Raw genomic sequence first — 18,696 nt, 5'->3', positions numbered from 1 at the left:
CTGTGACAGTAACCTTAGGATGAGGCTCTTCCAAGTCCTGAAACCATGGTGACGGTAGTTTGTCCTGCAGGTGCTCCTACTGTAACTCCTGGACTGTAAATTATTACCAAATTTTAGTGACACCTCTTAAATTAAACCTGAAAGGCTGCACTTTAGTCACCTTATTTCAATTCAACGTGGCCGCGCCGGCTAAATGAGGCCTTTGTTTTTGTCCAAATATTTTTGGAGTCCTTTTTATTTCCTCGGTTGAGATAAAGCGCTCGCTGTGGCTGTCACCGCTCTTTGTGAGGAAAAGGAATGATCATTTTTTATATATATAGACGCATTCAACCATTGTAACGGATTGAAAACAAAACAAGGCAGAATCACATGAAACGCCGCCAACAGGTGCCATTTTGTGTGTCTTTATTGTGGACATGACACTACATCTTTTTGAAATGATGTACAAAAGTGTAACAGAACTGAGAACGGCTCAGACGAGGTAGAGCTTTCACATCGGCTTGCTGGCATGAAAACTACACAAGTATATATATAAAAAAAAAAACCAACAACAAAACACAACCCAGAAAAATCAAATGAAACAAACACGCCTGTCTGCCTCTGTCCTCTCATCCTTTTTGAAGTGATAATAAATACAGATATCAACCAAACACTTTCCGAATAACAATGTCTTCTAAGGTAAATTAATCACGAAGCTCATAACCAAGGAAAAACGGACACAAACAACTTAAGAAGAATAAAAACAAAACAAAGGACAGAAGAAGAGCACGTGCCGACCCCTCGGGGAGGGCAGCCGCTCCCGGCTAGCTGCTGAAGACATCCTACAGTTGAGCAAAGAGACAAAAACACTCTCCCGTCTTTTGAGCTTTCTTCTGAAATAGCGCTGTCAACGTCGCCAAGAAGCCGCAGCTGTTACAGGACAAATCATTTCTTATTCAAATCTATGTGATTAGTCTAATCAAAAGCCTCTAAACCAGAAACGAAGCATGTTAGCGACACCATTAAAAAAAAGACATTCTGAAAGGAACCTTAGTTAGAACGCTGGGAGGAATGTTTAAAGCGGTAACCTAGTCTAAGTGCACTAGTGACGCCATTTGGTTTCTACTGCTGTATATGAGGGTTTGGTAAGATTATACACGTACACTTTATATTACACACACACACACGCGCACACACACACGCACGCACTCCTGCTTCATAGGTTTCTAAGTCACACTTCGGAGAAAGTTCATCTTAAAGGGAATTCTGTACAACATTGGTATTAGTACTACACTACCTCAAAGGCTAGAGGATCCGTTTCAAGTATTTTCACTAACCACACCTTCGGTTTACACCTGGGTGTATTTTTTAGGCATTAATCTATGTATGCATTGCTCAAAACCCCACGAAAACACAGTGCTCCCAATGCTCTGCAATCCTTAACTGATCGGGAGGATTCTCCTCTTCCTCTTCTAGTCCCGCCATCCGCGAGCTTCCTGTTCCTCAGAGTGACTTTTGTTTCTAGTGCCGATCAACAAGAAGACACACGAGAAACGGCAAAGGGAACGAGTAACAGTCTCTGCTTCGCACCAGCCTGTGAAACTATAAATATCAGCATTACACAAAGCGTTTAGCAGGAACGCCTGACCTCCAATACGGTACGGAGATCAGAAGAGAACCCACTTCCACAGGCAGAAACGCACATTCCCACGTGGATCTGTGCTGAGGGGGGCGGCCGTTACTGTCCGGGGTTGTCACAGGCTAACGACAACATCGATATAGCTTAGCTTAGCTTGGAAAGGGAAAGGAGGGACAACTTGCCTGGCCTGGACCTTCAATTTGTATAATGTTAAAGTTCCATGCGTTTGAAAACAAAGTTCTATCTACATATCAGTGTAACTACCTTCTGATCCTCCACATGATACTTCTGTGTTCCTGGCTGGGCTGAGTTTGGTACCGTTCACATATTTCATTAAGAGTATTATAGCAGTATCAAAACAGTGGGATACTCTTTTGTTGCAGTGCACCTCTGGGCTGGTTCTAGTGTCTTCTTATTGTTCCCACTCTTTTGCCGTCTTTCTCAGTCAAACTGTAGGAAACACACTCTAATGTGGAGGAGTTATGGAGGAAAACTGCCTTCCCCTGGTCCCTTCCTCCTAAATGGACAATAATTGAATGGCCATAAAACGGCGCGCTCGTTTATATCGGCTATTAAAAAAGTGCACTCTTTTTAATGAGCACTAAAGCAGACACCCCCATTAGCGTTCTCCCTCCTTCCCTCCCTCACCCTGGTTCTAATCACCGGCTGTACGGCAGCAGAGCGGTCACCGTTCTCTCGGTCGGGGCCGGAGGCAGATGGAAGTCTTCGCCTCGGCACCCGGACGGATTCAACCCGCAAAGTGTCAGTTGACGAATTGCAGAGCATCGTCTCGTCTGGTGTCCTGAGGAACGCGTGGACTCTTCCACAGAAGAGAAAGGGAGCGGCGCCGCTCGTTGGTAACAGCGCCGCCGCTCGCCGAGCATCGGCGGCGGGTCGTCCCAAAATGGCTCCTGTTAAAACTTGAGCGCTATGAATCCCGGGAGGTGATTAAAACAGCACAGCGTCTGCGTGGGTTCTGCAGAAGGGTCCATGCTGAAGAAGGCCAAGAGAGTCAAATCATGCAAGTGCGGCTCCTCAGAGTTCCTGTCTTCTCTGTTGCAGCCCTATTGTGGTTCTAACAAAGGCCTCACACAGGTTTAACCAGCTTCCTAAAAATCTTCCTAAAGTGTCTGAGGCGAGCAGGAAGTGGCTGAATAATGACGTTTTTATGATGGTAATGATTGTTTAGTCCAGATCCAGGTCTATCCAGTCTATAGCTGTTGGGGAGTCAGCGGCTCCTCCTGGCTCAGCGAGGAGCTTCTGGTGTCAGGGTACTGGCTGTTGTCAAAAGGCATGTGGTGGACGCTCTGCACGTGCGTCTTTAGGTTCCCTTTCTGAGAGGCTCGGTATGGGCAGAACTGGCAGCAGAACGGCCTCTCCCCTGAGGAACACATACACAAAACAAGGGATTAGCTCACAGGGGCCACCAGGGGGCCGAGAGCGGACATCACGCACAGGATCGGGACAGGAAGGGATGTTCTGGGGGGGATTTAACGAGACAAACGAATAAAACCACAGACAGGACTCTGCAAAGAAAGGTGGCCAGACAAAAACTATCTTAATACAAGAACAAAGCTACTCAAAACCCCAAACGTTCCCTGGAGCTGCAACAAAACCTCCTTTTTAACAAGAAGAAACCTTGAGCAGGACCGGGCTCGTATGGTTAGGACCCTGCTGCTGACGGCTGACTGGGTAAAGGAGGAGGAGATGATGGATACGGGACACGTGTCTATGGAAGAAGAGCCAGGATTCCGGAAAAAACACTTACATGTGGAATGTTGAAGGGCAGTGGAAATGCAAACCACCCAGATTATTTCACATCCCTACAAATAAAAGCTCCTAATGTGAACTGTTCCATATTTAGCAACCATAATTGCTCATTCCTGACCTTGATATTTTTGTATGTGGACTGTAAAAAGTATCCAGACCTGCCTGTTTACATCAGTCACCTGCCAACCAAATTAGCCCCTCCCCCTAAAGTTACATCTGCCTTTATTCCAACTTTTCCTATCAATTCACTGCCATCTGGTGAAGTCCTACTTTTGTCTTTGTGCGTTTCTCTTCATCACAAAGAGCCAACCTTTTCCTCCCACACACACACACACACACACACACACACCTTTACTCCTTCTAATTAGACTGGCCTACAATGGTACAGGCAACGCGGCAAAAAAAAAAATGTATTAGGAAAAAGTAATAGAAGAATGAGCAACACACACCTGAACAAAACAAATGAGATTGCCATTTAATTGCACCTAATTATCATTTTGATAAATGGAAGCATATCAAAGCGGGAAAACAAATGGCCCCCTGCGCCCCTCCCCCACACCTCTCCCCAATGAAGAAATGAGGAAATATAGCTGTTATCATACATCATCATAACCACAACAGAGGGAAACGGAGGTGTGTGGAGGAGAGAGAGGGAGCTAAAAACAAGAAAAGGTGTAATTCATCAGGAAAGGTGAGGAATGGCGAGGCGTGAGAGGAAAGCGGGAACCTCCGTGACACCGCCCCCGTGAGGGAGCGCCACAGTGGAAACCAGTGCGCTACATTACGCTAAAGGTTATCGCCATGGCAAGGAAGTGTCAACGCCACATCTAATTGGACCCCTCCGCCGGGGCCGCTCCAATCAGTCATCGCGCCATGACTAGCTTGAGTCGGCGCGGGTGAGTGAGAGCGTGATTTATGGTGATGGAGGAGCGGCGCTCTAGTCCTGAGCTCCCTCTACCCGAAAGATTTACACGCCGTTTAAAGGAACACAAATCCTTCACTGTGTAAAATGAACTTTGAGCTTCATTTTTCGGTCTAAATGATGGATTCAAAAAGTGCTACATGTGACCGGTCTGGACCAAAAAAAAATGATCCCCGTGATAAAGCTAATCTAACAAACCATAAACCATTTTGGGATTAATCATTTCCAGATTTTGGCCCGAGTTTAGCTGTCGTATTACGTGAAAGTTACGATCACCTTTGACAACCGCACCTTCCAATAAACCATGAGCGCTTCCGTAAGAATAATTAAACAGTTTTGAGACGGAAACCTTTAAACGCTAATTTCTTGTGTGAAACAGTTTCTTGTGATTTCCGAGGGCCACATTACAGATCATTCAAGCCATCGTCTGAACCGCATAACTCAACACAATTTATCAGATATCGGCAATAATCCGACTGTGGCAAATCTGATGACCAACCCGAGATGTCTCCCCGATGCGCCGTTCACCTGTGCACATGAACCTGAACTCAACACGTGGGAGGGAGACAAAAGACAACAAACGTGGGGGGACAGAGACGGACAGCAGCGGCTAACACCAAGACTGAGGCCTTCGCTGGGTGTTTTGAAGACAACAGGAAGTTTGAGCCTTGCGCCACCACGTGCGCGCTCACTCCCAAAGACATCCCATACATTTTTAAACCAGGGTCGGATCTGATTACTCCAATTATCCGAATACTCCGTTATCATACGTTTACAGTGATGTAAAAATGACAAAAAACAAACAAACACTGGGACGGGACTGTCACACACAAACACACACACACGCACACGTGCACATGCCGATGCAAGACAATCATGACGAGGAGCATGCAGAAGCGGTGAGGGATGCCCGTCGGTTAGCCATGGTGCCACATACTTGTCTGGGAGCCTCAGAAGCAGTGGGGTGAGCGTCAGTACTTCTGTGGAGTCCGTTAAAATCAAACCCAACTGTGAGGGAAGAAAGAGGGAGGGAGGGGGGGTTGTGGGGGGGAGGAGGGGGGAGGGAAGTTGAGGAGGAGGAGGAGGGCATTTGGTTAAAAGCGCTACCAGATACATCAACACAAGCATTCTGTTCTGACCAGCACCACCCGATCCCCCACCCCCACCCCCACCCCTGCCACCAGCCTCCGCGGCAGCGTTTGCCACCAGCGCCCTCGCTAATAGAGCGGAGCTGGCAGTGATGATGATGGCGATGATGGCGGCGACGATGGCGAAGGAACCTGGTCGGGGAGAAGCGGGTGATTTAATATGACGCATGTTAATGGAGGCCTCGGGGTGGCTGGCCTTTTCCGCGCGTGCACGCCCGCGCCAAAGACAACCATCGGTGACAACATTAATTACAGCCTCGGCGAGTGTTTACAGATCCATGCATGGATGCGTGTGTGTGTGAGCGTGAGTGTGTGTGTGTGTTTACAACGTGGCTCGGGGAGACGCTGAGCTCTGCATCACTTACCATTTGGCCTCTGTCACTTAGAATCACTGGCGCCGCCACATATCATTCACACTCTCCATAAAGAAGCTACTTATCTGCGTGTCTGCTGCGATCACGGCCGGCGCGGCTGATGGACGTGACGGCGCAGGAGAGGAAGGAAGGAGGAGGACAGGCAGGAAACGGGAGACGGCGGCGGGCAGAGCGGGGCGGAGGAAAGGTGCGGCACGGTGGGGAGAGGGAAATGAGTGAAGGGAAGCGCCGCGTGCGGCTAAACTTATTGGATCCGCCGCGTCCTTCCGCATGCAAATGTAAAGCCGGACGGGCGCCGGGTCGCCTCATTAGGATGCGCGCTGCCATTTCTCTAATTGACAAGCAATTAATAATGTATACAATTTGTCACAGGTCAGGATCCAGAGCAAATCATGTTTCACTTTAAAAAATAGAGACAGCTGTCCGGCCCAGGGCGGCGAGGGGCGCGCGGCGCCGGCTGCCACGCTCGGCCGAACAATACCATCCGCTTTGATTTATCTCGGACGTATGGAGAGTCGGCCGGTGAAATATCGCCGGGAATGAGAATGTGTGCGCATACATTCGCTGTGTTTTGTGTCACTGCTTTCTAGGTGAGCGGATGGCTGCGAGCGGCGACGGAGTGTGTGTGTGTGTGTGTGTGTGTGAAAGAGAGAGAGAGAGACGCTTGAGGGGTGGACTGTTCTGCAGGTTAGAGGCGATGGAATTCATCGGTTTTGATGCTCTTGGAAGCACCATTAGCATTTGTTAGCTTTCAAACATGGCTGACATTCAGATCAACACGTCCCTACTTGTTGGGCTTCAATAGCCTGTGTGTGTGTGTGTGTGTGTGTGTGGGGGGGGGGGGGGGGGGGGGGATAATTCCAAAGGCTGAGCTATCTTAGCATGTGTGGATGCGCGGCCTTCACCTGTGTGGGATCTCATGTGCGTGCGCAGGTGGCTGGGCTGGCTGAAACTCTTCCCGCACTCGTGGCAAAAATACTGTCCCTGCCGCATGAGAGACCTCAGCATCCCTGATGACACACAAGAAAAAGCAAGACGCCATCAGTTGAGTCGATTCTGATGTTTAAGAGAGGCTGGTGAAGCAAAAATAACTCGGAATGTTGGGAAAAGACGATCTTTAGTGCCAGTTTACGTGCAGGGAAGTCGTTTTTCCCCCGCCGGAGAGCGTTTGCCGAGGCTGGACGGGGATGTAAAGGTCAGTGGGAGCCGGCCAGAGTCGTGGAGGTGGCGGCGGACTCGCGCAGGCATCATTAGTATGTCTAATGTGTCATTATGAGCGGCTAGCTCCGGGGGCTGGACTGCAGCTGTCACACAGCATCATCTCAGAGGCTGACAGCCAGACACACACTCCACACACACTCTCACACACACACACCACGCATAAATTACAGGCAATTAAAACGCCCCGGCTGTGATGTGCCCGCTCCGCTGCCCGTGTGTCACATGTCAGGTGTGTGTGTGTGTGTGTGTGTGCGTGTGCAGTTGCGTTTGTGCCAGGAGAGGCAAGAGTGACGCAACCAACTACACACGCGATAAACAAGCGCACAGGCGGCCACAGAGGTTCTAGAGTTGCGGAGAGCCTAACTTTCCGGCATCCGGATCAATACGGCCGCCTGTATCCACGTCTGGGGCTCCCGCTCACTCGGAAGAGGTTGGGAGCGGTTTTTAAATCAAATTCACACCATTTTTAACAGCGTTAATGAGATTTCCTAAATGATAATGAGCGGGTATTGGAAACATTCCCAAGTGTTCCGGGTCATGAAGCAAATGGAATGCACAGCGCGCGGGTGGAAGCGTGGTCATTAAACATAAACCTATTAGGTGTTGAGGGGCAGAAGAGGGGACGCTGTATTTTTATAATTTAGAGCACTTTTTAATAAGACGCCATCAGCCGTGCGGTAATGGAAAGGATCCCATTCTTGCGTGAGGTTAAAGGAAAGATGGCCGAATCCATTTCACCCAAACTGAAACACACACACGCGCGCACACACACACACCTGTGACCTCTGCTGCTGACAGGTAACACGCCCCAGGGTTTGGGGTACTTCCTGTGGGAGTAGGGGGGCAACACAAAGCCCCGGCAGACACGTCAACATCACGCACCGAGGCTGCCGTCCACCTGAGCAGCACCCGGTGGTTCTACGTTTGTGTATCCGTGCACGTTGGAGGGACGGGACAAGGAGGACGGGGGGGTGGGGGGGGGGGGGGGGTGACGAAGAGCTTGTCTGGCAGCCTAACTGCTGGCCTCCAGATACTCTACCTCCACTCTGCGCTGCCAGCCCTTCTCACTGACGCACTCATGAAAGACAAGACAGAGCTGAGCGGAGAGCACGGCCGGACACGCACACACGCTCACACACACTTCGCGGGGACGGGAGAGCGACTAGGTGGCTCAGGAAAGGTCACTTTATAGTTTGTGACTCAAAGGGCTGAGGCAGATCGTGACGCTATGTGCCTGGACGGGTGACAGCGATGTCATGTGTCCGCTCTGGGGCTGTTGTCTCTGACCCCTGGCTCCAAACAACCCCACTTGACCTCAGAGACACACACACACACACACACACACACAAAAGAAAAATGCCAAATAACGTGCGTGGTCTGTAACGACCACTTCCAAAGCAGCTGGTGGGGGTAATTATTCCATCTCTCTCTGACGCTTTCTGCTCGCCCCGCGCCGTTTTGCTAAAGCGCGGCGCGCATCTGTGCCGCTCTGTCTTTGGGGGCGGAGCTGTGACCTAAACAGTTTGCGACGGCTCGTCTGGCAGCGAGGACACGGAGGCGAGGCATGACCCGCAGACCCACAGCCAGATTAACGCCCCCTACCTGTGGGATCCAGCATTGCGTTAGCGGCCCCCCAGCGGTGGTAGAGGGCAGCCAGCTCGTGGGGGCTGTAGTTCTTGAGGTAGCCCAGGATGTCAGTAGGCACATCCGGCATCTCTGCGATTGTCTCCTGCTTCACGTCTCCGCGCTGCTCTGAAAGCAAAGAAGTAGAGGAGGACGCCCCGTGGGGGTGCCCTGCCGCGGAGCTGTGGCCGATGGCGCCGGGCCTCGGGCCGTTCGGCCGGCCCTGGTTGTGGGAGTTGGACAGCGGCTGGTGCAGGAAGCCCCGAGCTCTGCCGTACTCGGCGAGGCCGTGTTTGCTGGACAGCATGAAGCCCAGGCCCTCCTGGGGCATCAGGTAGCGCTCAGTAACCCGGGATGTTGTGGAGGAGCCGGGGCTCGGCGTGGAGGAGCGTGAGAAGGAAGCAGCGGTCCTCTCCGAGGAGCTGGAAGAGGAGCCCGAGCCTGCGCGGTGGTAAGGATCCACTTTGGATCTGACGCGAGGCTGCTGAGTCTGGTCCTCCGTGTGTCTGACGCCGCTGCTGCTGCTGCTGCTTCTGCTCTTGCTCGGTCGAGCGGGGGCTCTCCCACCTTGGCTGCCTGAGGCGGTCGATGATCCCCTGAAGCCTGAGAAAGAGGAGGATGGAGCGGAGGAGGATGGCTGAGCTGCGTGGCTGGCCGGCTTGCTTTTCTTCAGAACCTCGCTGGACTGCGTTGGGGGCCGGGTACGTTGCGCTCGCATCACAGAAGGCAGCGGGGAGCACTCCTTTCCCTCCAGGACTGGAGGGGGCCCAGTGCGTCTCTTGGAGGCTAACGAATTGTCCTTGGAGGATTTGGAGTTGTTTTTTACTGCCCATTTTGGAGCAAGATTGGAGCTGCTGCTGTTGATGCGATGAGCCACAGTCTTGTGCATCCACAGCACCTCAGGATATCGGGTGGAGTGAGAGCAGAAGGAGCACTTGTGGCTTGGGAGGCTCTTCCTGTCCAGGGGTATCTCCCTGCAGCCCTCACCCCGCACACACAGATCCACAGGGGTCAAAGTGGGGTCAAGGGTGGAGGACTGAGCAGAGCGGTAGGCAGTGGACGACACCTGAAGAAGAGGCCTCTTTAGCTTAGCACAACCGCCTGGAGTGCTTCTGTCGGGGCTTGCCACCGGGCTGGGTCTGGTTTTAGGGGATGCCGGGTGGTAGATCCGGACGTGAGCCAAATAGGTCTTGGATTCGGTGGTTACAAAGTCACAGAGACCGCAGATGTAAGGTTTCTCATCTGTGGAGAAAAGAAATGGCATTCAAAAGATCAGTGACAGACCAAAAGATCATTTACTCTCTGCTCAGAGTTCTGAGTCAGAGCGCAACAAATCTGCCTGGGCCGCACACGTGCAGCACGCAGTTCGCAGAAAACACCACGAGGGGGCAGTGTTGGTCAGGATTCTCAGGTCTCTTCCTGCCAACTCAGGAATTCGGGAATACTGTGAGGAATACTGACATTCAACGTTACATTTTAGCCCTGGTCGAAAAGGTCAGTTAATATCAAAAAGGAACAAATAATATCTGCAATAGTTTACAGTGTGTGTTTTTAATATTGACCATATGGTGCTGTAACATCAAAATTATCTATCTATCTATCTATCTATCTATCTATCTATCTATCTATCTATCTATCTATCTATCTATCTATCTATCATAGTTGGTGGTGATGTATCCATCAGTTAAAACATAGGTGACCCTGCTTAATAAACATGCAGTCAATAAACTACTTCCTTTTAATTTACTTAATAACTATTAGGTTGTAATTAAGATAAAATATAAGGTGTAGTGCAATGTGTAGTTCTCCGAGTCTCCACTGGGTGGCGGGTGTGAGTAAAAGTGTCAGAAATGAGCAAGAAAGCTAAAAATAAATCAGGAATGCTGAAAGGAGAAATATTGTTGATGTAAAGTGGAGGTAAAGGGTATTTTCAAGGGTCCTTTTTTCATCTAGATCAATTTAATTAAGTCCGTTTTCTACTTTTGAATTAAATGTCTGAGGCACGAGGGGCTCGAATGTCCTCTAAGTGTCTTTCCTCACTGCCTGCATCCCTCTCGATCAGAAGGTAACTCTATAAATAACCAATCCATCAGCCCGCTCGGCTCAGTGGGAAGAAGGGAGGACACGAGGAATGAAAAGAACGGAACAGAACGATAGGATGAGCAGAAACCTTTAAGCTATTGGCACTGAAACTGGTATGTTGAAACCACCATATTTTATAAAAGAGGTCCTTATCTCAGAAGAGCCTGTGTGAGAGACAAACAGGAGCAATATTAAGACCTAAATAATCGAATAATTATGTATAAAATGTGGATGACTCTTTTGGGATCTGGATTGATAAGCTGTTAATAAGAATGACCCCATATCAAACATTTACATGAAGCCTGCTACAAAACCTGCCGGTGAATAGTAAACGGAAAAAGATTTCAATGGCAAAGACAAACAAAGGAGAGCAAAAAGCATATTTGCACACGAGTTGGGGGGTTGATGGGAGTTTCCTGAGACAGGAAGAACTGAAATAGCACACAGCTTGATCAGGCCTGAAGAAATGTGGCTATTTTTGAAAAGTCTGCCCTAACAGGAAGGAATGGAAGCAATCATTACAGTTCTGCACTTCAACCTACAAATGTGAGTTTGCTAAATGCAGGAGGAATCCTCCTTTTGCCATATTCTGACAGTGGCAAGTATTTTACATGGCCGCCCCTTCCTTTGAGCCTCAGCTCTGTTTATTGGTTGTAGAGGTGAAAAAAATGGTAGGTATTCCAAAAATGCCCTTTCCACAGCTAACATGTCACTGACAGAGGAGTTCCAGCTAAACATTAACTCTGGTGTTCTGTGATACAAACCATCTGGATGGGTGTCTACTGAATGTTACCACTGCATAATGGCTGTTGAACACAATTAGTAATATTGTCATTCTTTTCTAATATTGTCTGAGTTGTTGCGGGTGTAATTCTTCGTTTGACCACGTGGTGGCTCTAGTGCCCACTTCGAGATGAAAAGCAGAACATTTGCGAGGCTCATTTCATGATCTCATATTTACAAAAAAACCTGAGAATTTCAGATCTAAAAACCCTCTGTGTCCTTAGAGTGCTGAGAAAAAAGAAAAACAGCTCCTCAAACTCTCTTGAAAGCCATTTTCCAAACACTGCTTTCAACAAACCTGCAATCTCTGCAGACTTTGCGGTGCCCATCTCGGAGGCCTGATCCCCCAGGGTGGATGCGGGCGGAGAGTCGCCGTACCCTGGCGTGCTGGGCCGACTGTGGGAGCCTGACTCAGGGTCACTGGTGGAGCCCCATCGGTCGTCCCTTGACGTTCTCTCCTTGTATTCGACGGAGGGTCTCCCTCCGTCTCTTCTGTGGACCCGCTGGTGGACAATCATCTGGTGGCGGCTGCGGAACACCTTCCCGCACTCAAAACACTCGTTAGACTTGGAGAGCGCCTGCGACTGCGACGACCGCCGTCTTTCCTGGCGGGACGAGGGCCGGTACTCCGAGTCGCTCAGGCTCTCTGGTGTCCGCTCTCCTGAAGATGCCAGGCCTCCCAAACCGGAGCTACTTCGTCGCCCTGAGCTGCGCTTCTCTTGACCTTGCAGGACAAAGCGGCTGCTTTCCTTCTCGAAAACCACGGCGGCTCCAGCGAAAGCCTCCTCCTCCATACCTTCCCCCTCATAAGAAGCCTTGTAACTGGGTTCCAGCGGTTCCACAACCTTTCCTTTCGTTGCTAATTGCCAGGCCTGGTAGCTGCAAATGGGATCCAGCTCTGGAATTCTTTGACCAGACGTCTTCTCCTCACACTCATCATCATCCGCCATCTTCTCCTCAACAGGCTGGAGGTTCAAGTATTCCATAAAACGTCTCTTGGCAGCCGGCGAGCCTTCGTCATCAGGTATTCCGCTCTGCAGCTTCTTGCCATAGTTCAGACTGTGGACCTTCTCGTGGGCCCTCAGACTTTCCCTGTTGTAGAACAGGTTCCCACATTTGGAGCACATCTGATAGGGTGACGTGACGGACCCGGTGGTGGCGTCCGGTTCCTGTGCTACGTCGTTGATGGTCGCCGGAGGCTCAGCCATGTCGCCTTTAGAGCGCGACCGTGACCTGGTGTTGTGCGTTTTCATGTGTGACTTCAGAAACCACGCCTCCCGGAAACGGCGCCCGCAAATGCGACAGCAGTGGTCCAGGATCCCTGCGTGTTTCTTCATGTGTGACTTCAGGAACCAGGCCTGGGTAAAGACCTGGCCGCAGGTCTCGCATGGGAACGTCCCATCGGTTGGTGGCTGGAGGGGGTTGGGGTCCATCACCGCCTCTTCTTTAACGGCGGCGTCCTCCTCGATGTCGGCGGTGATGTGAACCTTTTCAATATGGCTGAGCAGTTGGTCTTCCCGCTGGGCCTCGAAGCCGCACAGGCGGCAGCAGAAAGGCCTCTGGTCCGTGAAAGACTTCTCTCGTTTCATGCTCCTCCCGGGCAGCTTCCTCCGGGTCTCCTCGCTCACGTCCCCGTTGATCATCCTGTTACAGGCAGAACTGCTTTTGGTCGGACTCGTACCTCCATCGAGACCCTCGGACACGCTCATTTCCTCCTCCGCCCCGCCCTCCTCGTCGTCATTGGAGTGGTAGCTGGAGAGCGTGCCTAGTTTGTGGCTGCGGATGTGAACTTTGAGGTTTCCCTTCTGAGAAGCCCTGTGGTCACAGTAGGGGCACTTGTACGGACGCACCCCCGTGTGGCGCCTCATATGCTGCGACAGGGAGCTGAGGAACGGGAAACTGCGCCCGCAGATGTTGCAGTCGTACGTCCCGGGGATTTTGTCATCCTCGCCCTCCACCAGTGGTTCCTTCTGAGCTTCCTCCTGAGTTTTTATGATGCCCACACTGTCTCTGGGATTCATCGTATGGATTTAACGGCGTCCTCTATATGACCTCTGACAAGTTCACCAAGTCCTGAAATGCCTGCTATCTGCTGCTGCACATCAAGTCGCCCGCTTCTGCCAACCTGCTAAAATATTATCTGCCTTCAATCATGTAGAAATTACGCCGAGTCCTCATTTATCACCATCCAGTTACTTGGAGCAGCGCCATCTATCCGTCTTAATGGCGTCGGCGGCGAGTCAAAATATGTGCAGGCTGGTACCGTAAAGATAAATATATGCCTCTTTAATGTTCATGCACGGGTAGTAAAGTGCCAACTTTACAGCTGGAGTTGTAAAGTTTCTGCGGCGTGGCTGCGCTCAGTTCCAGCCCCTTTTTGTGGCGCGTCTTGAGAGTAATCCTCAATTCTGAAGCATCCTGGCTGTTCCCAGTCCAACCAGTACACACCAGTCACTGCTGTATTCACCTGAAAAAGGGAGAGAGGGAGAGTGTGAGGGTTTGAAAGAGACCTTGAATTGGCAAAGCAATAAAAATGACCCAAAAGATTTCACACACCTGACACAGAATCAAAACATACGCATCCTCCTACAGTGTGTCTTACACATATATATTTATATCCCTCAATTCTAAGGCACAAAGACATCGGTCTATTATTTGTAGATGATATTCCTGGATCATATTTATCTCTGATCTGTGTGTGTGTGTGTGTGTGTGTGTGTGCGCGCGCGCATGTTGTGTTCTTGTACATGCGATGCAAGGACATTTTCAGGGCGCAAGGACATTTTAGCTGGTCCTCACTATTTCAAAAGGCTGTTTGAGGTGTTTGAGACTTGGTTCTGATGTTAAGGTTAGGACTGGGTTGTAGGTCTGGGTCAGAAGGGCTTACAGTGGGGCATTTAGTTGTGATGGGTATAGTAAGGGGCTGGGGAATGCACTATGTCAATGGAAGTCCTCACAAAGATACAAGTACTAGTGTGTGTGTGTGTGTGTGTGTGTGTGTGTGTTGTGCGGGGCATGAGGTGTCGGACTCCACAATGGCTGAGTTGACACTTTACACAATCGGTGTGGGGGGGGGTGGGGGGTGCGGGGGCTGCGATCACATCAGCAAGATCAGCAGTGAAACCAAACTCCCTCCCCACGCTGGCCTCGCGGGCCGCCTCGACTGACACAGTCACATGACCAGGATCTAAAGCACACAACAGGAAGCGGCTCTTGAGACAGTTGACTTTCTCAAAAGCAAGTTTGCAAAGAAAAAAAAAGAAAAGAAAAGAAAAGAAATGCAAGGAAAGGCAAAGAAGTGGAGCGTGATGGGAGGAAACAGACACTATTTTCACTACTGTTATAGCAGAAGCTGCTTTTTTTTAAAAATCTGCCATGGTATAATTTCTACAAGGTAAAAACAATTGAATTTTATTGCAATCTGAGCGGCTGCTGAAGCGCCAGAGCGTGAACTACATGAAAAGTGAGTGACAGCGTTATTACGGGCTTTAATATGAAGTGCCGGAGCCCATGAACGGAGTTACTGCCAGCCTCTAATTATAAGTGGATAATTGATCATAATCATAAGAGGATAAGGTGGTGGAGGAGGGAAGTTAGTGCAAGAACAATCATTTATCTTCCAGCCTCCCGCTGAAAACGACTACCTGGCACAAGAGCCACCGATCCAACCCAAATTAGTGGTCCCGGAAAAATCGGTTCCAGTTAAGCTATCCTAGTTCCCATTAAAAAAAAACACAATGGCGGTTTGTGGATGTGAGTGCTCAGAAGGTCGTGGCGGTGCCCAACCAAAACCACAGGGAGATTTGTCTGTTTTCACGTTCAAAATGGAATTAAATAAACTTGGGGAGGAAATAGAGCAAAAACGCGTAAACGTGATTCACCTCTGTCCGCCCACTGACGCCCATTTACAACTTCCTGTCGCTGCTCATTACTGGCTTGCCGATGTTCTTCCAGTTCTGGTGTTAAAAACGGACGGATAACCTTATTTCCCATTAAATGAACGCGGGTCCGCTGGGAGGGACGGGTGGATCGAGGAGGGAGCTGAGCCTATATTCCAGAGTAAGCCTGTCATCCAGCAGACAGTCACATGTGCAAATTGAAATGTAATGAGATTATCCCCCAGAAGGGAAACAATGCGGCCTCCTCACTATACAGGCAAAAAAATGGCTTAAGGGGGGTGAGAGACACACAAAATGAACCATCAGCAAAGTCATCAAAAAGGAAAAGAGAGCTCTGCTAAAGGCTAACACGGCAGGACAGGAAGGCTAAACTGTGTCTCCTCAAGGTGACCAGAGTCCCCTTAGATAAATCTCCACTGTCGTTGACCTTCTCTAGCCAGCAAACCTGCCGTCTCTCACTGATATGCATCCCAAACGTGTGGATTGAGTAGCGTGAGGCTGAAATTACAATGATGTAGTGTAGTGTTTTGGGAGAACAATGCATTTTTCCATCTCTGAGGACCTTACGGGTCTGACGGGGGCATTCGTGGATACTTTTGGATCGCTTTTAGTGGATATTATGAGTCGCCACAAGCAAGTCAAGGCCGCTTCCTCTTTTATTCTGGCCTAACGTCTCAGGTCCAAAACAAGGAGGACATCCAGTCTTTTCTATCTCTGTTCCTCAAAGGCTGGAGGTCCACTTCTAGAACGTTTCCGAGGTCGGTCCTTTAGGCAGTCTGCTCACATGCGCCCCCTAGAGGCGCAACGTTTGGAGCAACGATAACCTGCTGTGACACAAAGGTTTTGTTCCTAATGACAGAGGACATCGTCATCTCGCCAGGCAGCATCTTGATCATACCAATCATGTTAGATGACACACATCTACTGCACCCGGGGGGGAGGGGGGGGCACCTAATCATTATCATTGATAATAACTGCAGGTCCTTCCTCTGTGGGACATCCTTCAGCCCTGATGGGATCCTTTTTCCCTCCCACACAACTCAGCATTTGAGCTGAAGAGAAAACACACAGCCGAGATGTTGGGGGAGTTGGGGGGGAGGGGGGGTGAAGAGAGAACTTCTTGTGTGGATGCACAACACACCAGCTCATACATGCATGCAGGATCGAGATGTATAACAGGCTGCTTTTAATGACTGCACACATCTTTTTAAGGTCTGTAAGTGGCCGGCCTTTTTGCACCTCTGCATACAGGCAGCATTGAGAGCTTCAAATCTATAGCGGGACATGGACACACACACACACACACACACACACACACACACACACACACTTGCTGCTTCATGGAGCACAATATACAGAGAGCACTTTACAAAACTCCCGCTATCCTGTGTGCATTGCTCACAAAGAGGAGACATTCAGTTCTCAAAAGTAGGACAGAGGGGATATATGTAGACTTATGCAAACACACACACACACACACACACACACCATAGCCAGAGTATTCTCAGACTAATCAATAATCCATTATGAACAAACTGCTTTTGCACTAACACTGAGCTGTGGGGAGAGAGACAGAGAGGCAAAGAAAGAGAGAGAGAGAGGGAGAGGCGCACAGCTGGACACACACGCACGTGCGTGCACACGCACACACACCCATGAGCTGTTTGCTAGTGTGTCAGCTGTGGGAGAGAATCTCTGGTGAAATAGATGCACTTATATCCTAAATCATAACAGACAATAAATCTTCAGTTAGAAAACAGACTGAAATGTCTCCATCTTTCCACCGTATGTCCACATGGAACCTCTTATCAGTGAGACAAAAACGATATCAGCCAACATGCACCTCCAGGACCGACCCCCAGCTATTTCCTTCTGTGAGGACGGGATGGGAAGAGCTCTGCGCAGATGCTGCGCGGTTGCTGCGATTCCAATTGCGGTGTGTGTCAAAGTGAACAACGACTCCAGCTTCACACATTAACTCCAGCCCAAGTCTGGTTGCCCCCCCCCCCCCAAACTCTCATCATGAGGCTGCTGGATCCAGGGCCAGTCGATCTGGGACGGGAAAGTCTGGCAGAGTTACTGTATGTTGGTGTTGCTGGAGTCGGGGTCCGGTCTGTCAGAGCGGCTCAGCCTCACATGCGGGAGGAGCAGTGGGGGGCTACGTGGTATTGTCAACATCTCTGATTCCCATTCCATCCCTGACCCCCCCCCCCCCCAACTCTTAAACATTGCCAGAACAATAGACGTGGTCTCTGCTGTCTGTCCCCCACCCCAGCCCCCGTTAGATAAATAGGCCGAGAGGGGATCTTGCCTGCCTACTTTATTTGCGTGAGAAGCCCATTTGGATTGAAAAGAGTCCACTGAGCTTGTGTGTGTGTGTGTGTGTGTGTGTGTGTGTGTGTGTGTGTGTGTAAAGGAAATGGCAGGTGTTTGGGTCAATACTGTCATGTCACATTTTGGGTGACCATACATGCTAGTCTGTGGGTCAGGAGTACCCCGGCTGTTCTCACAGACCATAATATAACTCTGAATTGCTAAGTGTATCCAACTGATCGTAAACGCCCTGAAAACGTTTGCCTGCACATTTCACCCATCGAAACGGTGCATTCGCTGACCCGCTGCTGTGGTTCTAGCCCGGTTAAAAGCCGACAAGACCTGCCTGTTTCCATCATCTACAACTTCCTCTGGGAACTCATGCATGTGTGTGTGCGTGTGTGTGTGTGTGTGTGTGTGTGTGTGTGTGTGTGTGTTTCCAGCCCCATGGCTCCCCACCCCCACCAAGTTTTTCTCACACCGCTTGTTAACCCCTGGGTGCTCCTGTTCTCAAAGTTCCACAGCAGCGATTCCACACAAACACGCACCAAACCGTCACTGCGTGATCTAAACGTCCCTTTGATTATGTTCTCGTCCTTTTTTTTCCCCTCTCTTTCAAATTAGAAGCATGACGATTGAGTGTGGAGGGAGGCGTTAAATGTGAGCACTAACTCAACCTGTTGGCGTTTCATTCAGGAGACTGACCTTTTTAACGCTGCGGTGGAGACAATGTTTGGTTTTAGCTTCGCTCCCAACTCTCTTCCCCCTCCTCTCTTATTTCCCTTCGCTTCTGCGCTCCTCCCTTCATCTGCAATCTGTGCAACCTCTTCAGATGAACCCAAATCAGTCTCCCTGAAGTGTAATTACGACGCTGACCACGAAGCCCGGCCGCCGCTCTCTCACACTGTCACACTTCCCGATAAAAGAGTTTCGTTCCGCCCAG

At 50.1% G+C, this 18,696-nt stretch overlaps 1 protein-coding gene across 6 annotated transcripts in view; it reads right to left on the bottom strand.

Moving 5' to 3' along the window:
- Positions 1-388: 388 nt before the first annotated feature.
- The window catches only part of znf516 (zinc finger protein 516), a 32,050-nt gene continuing 13,742 nt past the window's right edge, over positions 389-18,696 (bottom strand). For 4 of the 6 annotated variants that reach the window (XM_029838433.1, XM_029838435.1, XM_029838434.1 and 1 more), the window contains 4 exons: positions 11,840-14,008; positions 8,656-9,918; positions 6,738-6,842; positions 389-2,999 (listed from right to left, as the gene is read on the bottom strand). In XM_029838433.1, coding sequence (XP_029694293.1) covers positions 2,830-2,999; positions 6,738-6,842; positions 8,656-9,918; positions 11,840-13,562 — 3,261 coding nt within the window. In that variant the 5' untranslated portion in view covers positions 13,563-14,008 and the 3' untranslated portion in view covers positions 389-2,829. Of the gene's footprint in view, positions 3,000-5,247; positions 5,319-6,737; positions 6,843-8,655; positions 9,919-11,839; positions 14,009-18,696 lie in introns of all 6 variants that reach the window. The other 2 variants (XM_011605373.2, XM_029838437.1) reach the window with 2 other exon arrangements.

The sequence above is a fragment of the Takifugu rubripes genome, chromosome 7 (assembly GCF_901000725.2).
Source record: "Takifugu rubripes chromosome 7, fTakRub1.2, whole genome shotgun sequence".
NCBI lineage: Eukaryota > Metazoa > Chordata > Actinopteri > Tetraodontiformes > Tetraodontidae > Takifugu > Takifugu rubripes.
Note: the sequence above shows the minus strand (reverse complement) of the source record. Positions and strands in the feature narration are given on the sequence as shown.